At 30.8% G+C, this 1,855-nt stretch overlaps 1 protein-coding gene across 2 annotated transcripts in view; it reads left to right on the top strand.

The window, feature by feature from the left end:
• The window catches only part of LOC107638521 (vesicle-associated protein 2-2), a 3,079-nt gene extending 1,918 nt beyond the window's left edge, over positions 1–1,161 (top strand). Inside the window, exons 6-8 of one of the 2 annotated variants that reach the window (XM_016341839.2) lie at positions 5–226; positions 476–553; positions 908–1,161. In XM_016341839.2, coding sequence (XP_016197325.1) covers positions 5–226; positions 476–553; positions 908–1,018 — 411 coding nt within the window. In that variant the 3' untranslated portion in view covers positions 1,019–1,161. Of the gene's footprint in view, positions 1–4; positions 227–475; positions 554–904 lie in introns of both variants that reach the window. The other variant, XM_016341838.1, reaches the window with a different exon arrangement.

Raw genomic sequence — 1,855 nt, 5'->3', positions numbered from 1 at the left:
ATAGGTTGCTGAGGAGAAAAGTTTGGAACCAACACAGGATATGGAGGAGGACACAACTGGTGAGGACATGATTTCGAAACATGTGGAGAATGACCCTCGGACTCAGAGTAAGATTGAGGTTGAGATTGGCATGAAGCAAGGGGAGGATGATTTGCGGTTGAATTTAGCCAAGGATTATGAGGAATTGAAGTCTAGGCTAAGTATAATGGAGTCTAAGCTAAGAGAGGTGAGAATAATTTTCATCAATTCAGATAACCTGTTTATATCACAGTAACTTTGCTTTGAAGTTATACTATTCTGTGTTTTGCTCAGGTATATTCTGATAGAATCCTCTGCATAACTTTGATGCAATTTTACTTGAGCATATATAGTCAATTCCTGAAACCTGTTTCTTGGGTTGCAATTTTTGACATGTTTTAAACACTTTGAAACTTCAATGATGGATGCAATGAATAATTAGTTATCATCTTTTCAGGCTGATGAAACAATTGCGAAGCTAACTGAAGAGAAGCGCGCAAACACTCGAGAAAAGAATCTGCTTAAGTTAGAGTTGGTAGGTGGTATGAAAAAATCACATGTTTTTCAAATTAGTTCTGGAAAGATTTTTTTAATTAAATTTGTCCTTCAAAAATTCTAAGTTAGTCACATTAGTCCTTTTTTTGTCAAAATTTAGTAATTTGACATATTAAGTGACTATAACACACACTTATCAGTCTTGACATATGATCACTGGTTAACTTTTTTTTTTCACTTAGCAGACACCATTTTACTTGCCAGAAATGTAGTAGGTTTCTGATGAATGCTTAATTTCTCTGTGTTACATGAAAGTAAAGTAAAATATGTTAGTAGTTATCTTGCTATATTTGATACCGAATAATTTTTTTAATCATGATTATTTTGTCAGGAGATGTTGAAGAGGAAAAGGAATATGAAAAGACCTCAGGTGGGGTTTCCATTGCTGTTTGTTTGCGTGGTTGCACTTGTCAGTGTGACAGTGGGATATTATGTGCATCCATAACGATATCATGTGCAATTGTCTATATCAATATTAGTATGTATAATAGACGTTATTATAAAGAGAAACCATATTTGTATCATTTTTGTGTAATATAATTGTAAACTGAATTTCATTATCATATTATCCAGGTCTTTTTCATTTTATATTTTTGCCTTGTAATGTAGGTTTCTTTATTTGACTTGAAATCATAACGAATCGGAGGGGAGACAATCTACCAAACTGTCCAAACAAACTTTTTGCGTAGTATTTTCTTTTAAAAAAACGCATGACTTTGGTAAACATAATCACGGTGAATATAAATTTTAAATTTTTCGTATTTAATTATTTATCAATATATGATATTACATGACAATTTAATAAAACAAAAGTAAGTTTTAAAAAAGTATCTGTTTGATTTTTGTTTTGGTCATATCTTGATTTTAAAAACATCTTAAAAATAGTCACCAAAAAAAATCTTAAAAATATAAATACATGTTTTTTTTTAATTTATCAAATACAAAATATCCAACCAATGTTTTTTTGTAGGGTATTTACATCCAACCAATGTTAATATTAAGACCCACTCACTCATAATTCCAGCCTATAATTGAACCAAGCCCCACATGATGCAGCCGGCGACCAGTCATGCTTCATTATGCCAAAAAAGCCCAAACGAGATTAAGGCAAATCCAGATCCCAAACCCAAAAGCCCAAAACTTTAAAAGTCAATTGTCTGATTTCATATAAAATCTTATATACAATCCCAAAAAAAATCTCATATAAATATTCTTGGCATGAATAAACTTCTATTTCTATGAAAATTATTTTTTCTATTTTTATAATTTTTTTTAGTTTTGT

This window comes from Arachis ipaensis, chromosome B04, assembly GCF_000816755.2.
Source record: "Arachis ipaensis cultivar K30076 chromosome B04, Araip1.1, whole genome shotgun sequence".
NCBI classification, from domain to species: domain Eukaryota; kingdom Viridiplantae; phylum Streptophyta; class Magnoliopsida; order Fabales; family Fabaceae; genus Arachis; species Arachis ipaensis.
Note: the sequence above shows the minus strand (reverse complement) of the source record. Positions and strands in the feature narration are given on the sequence as shown.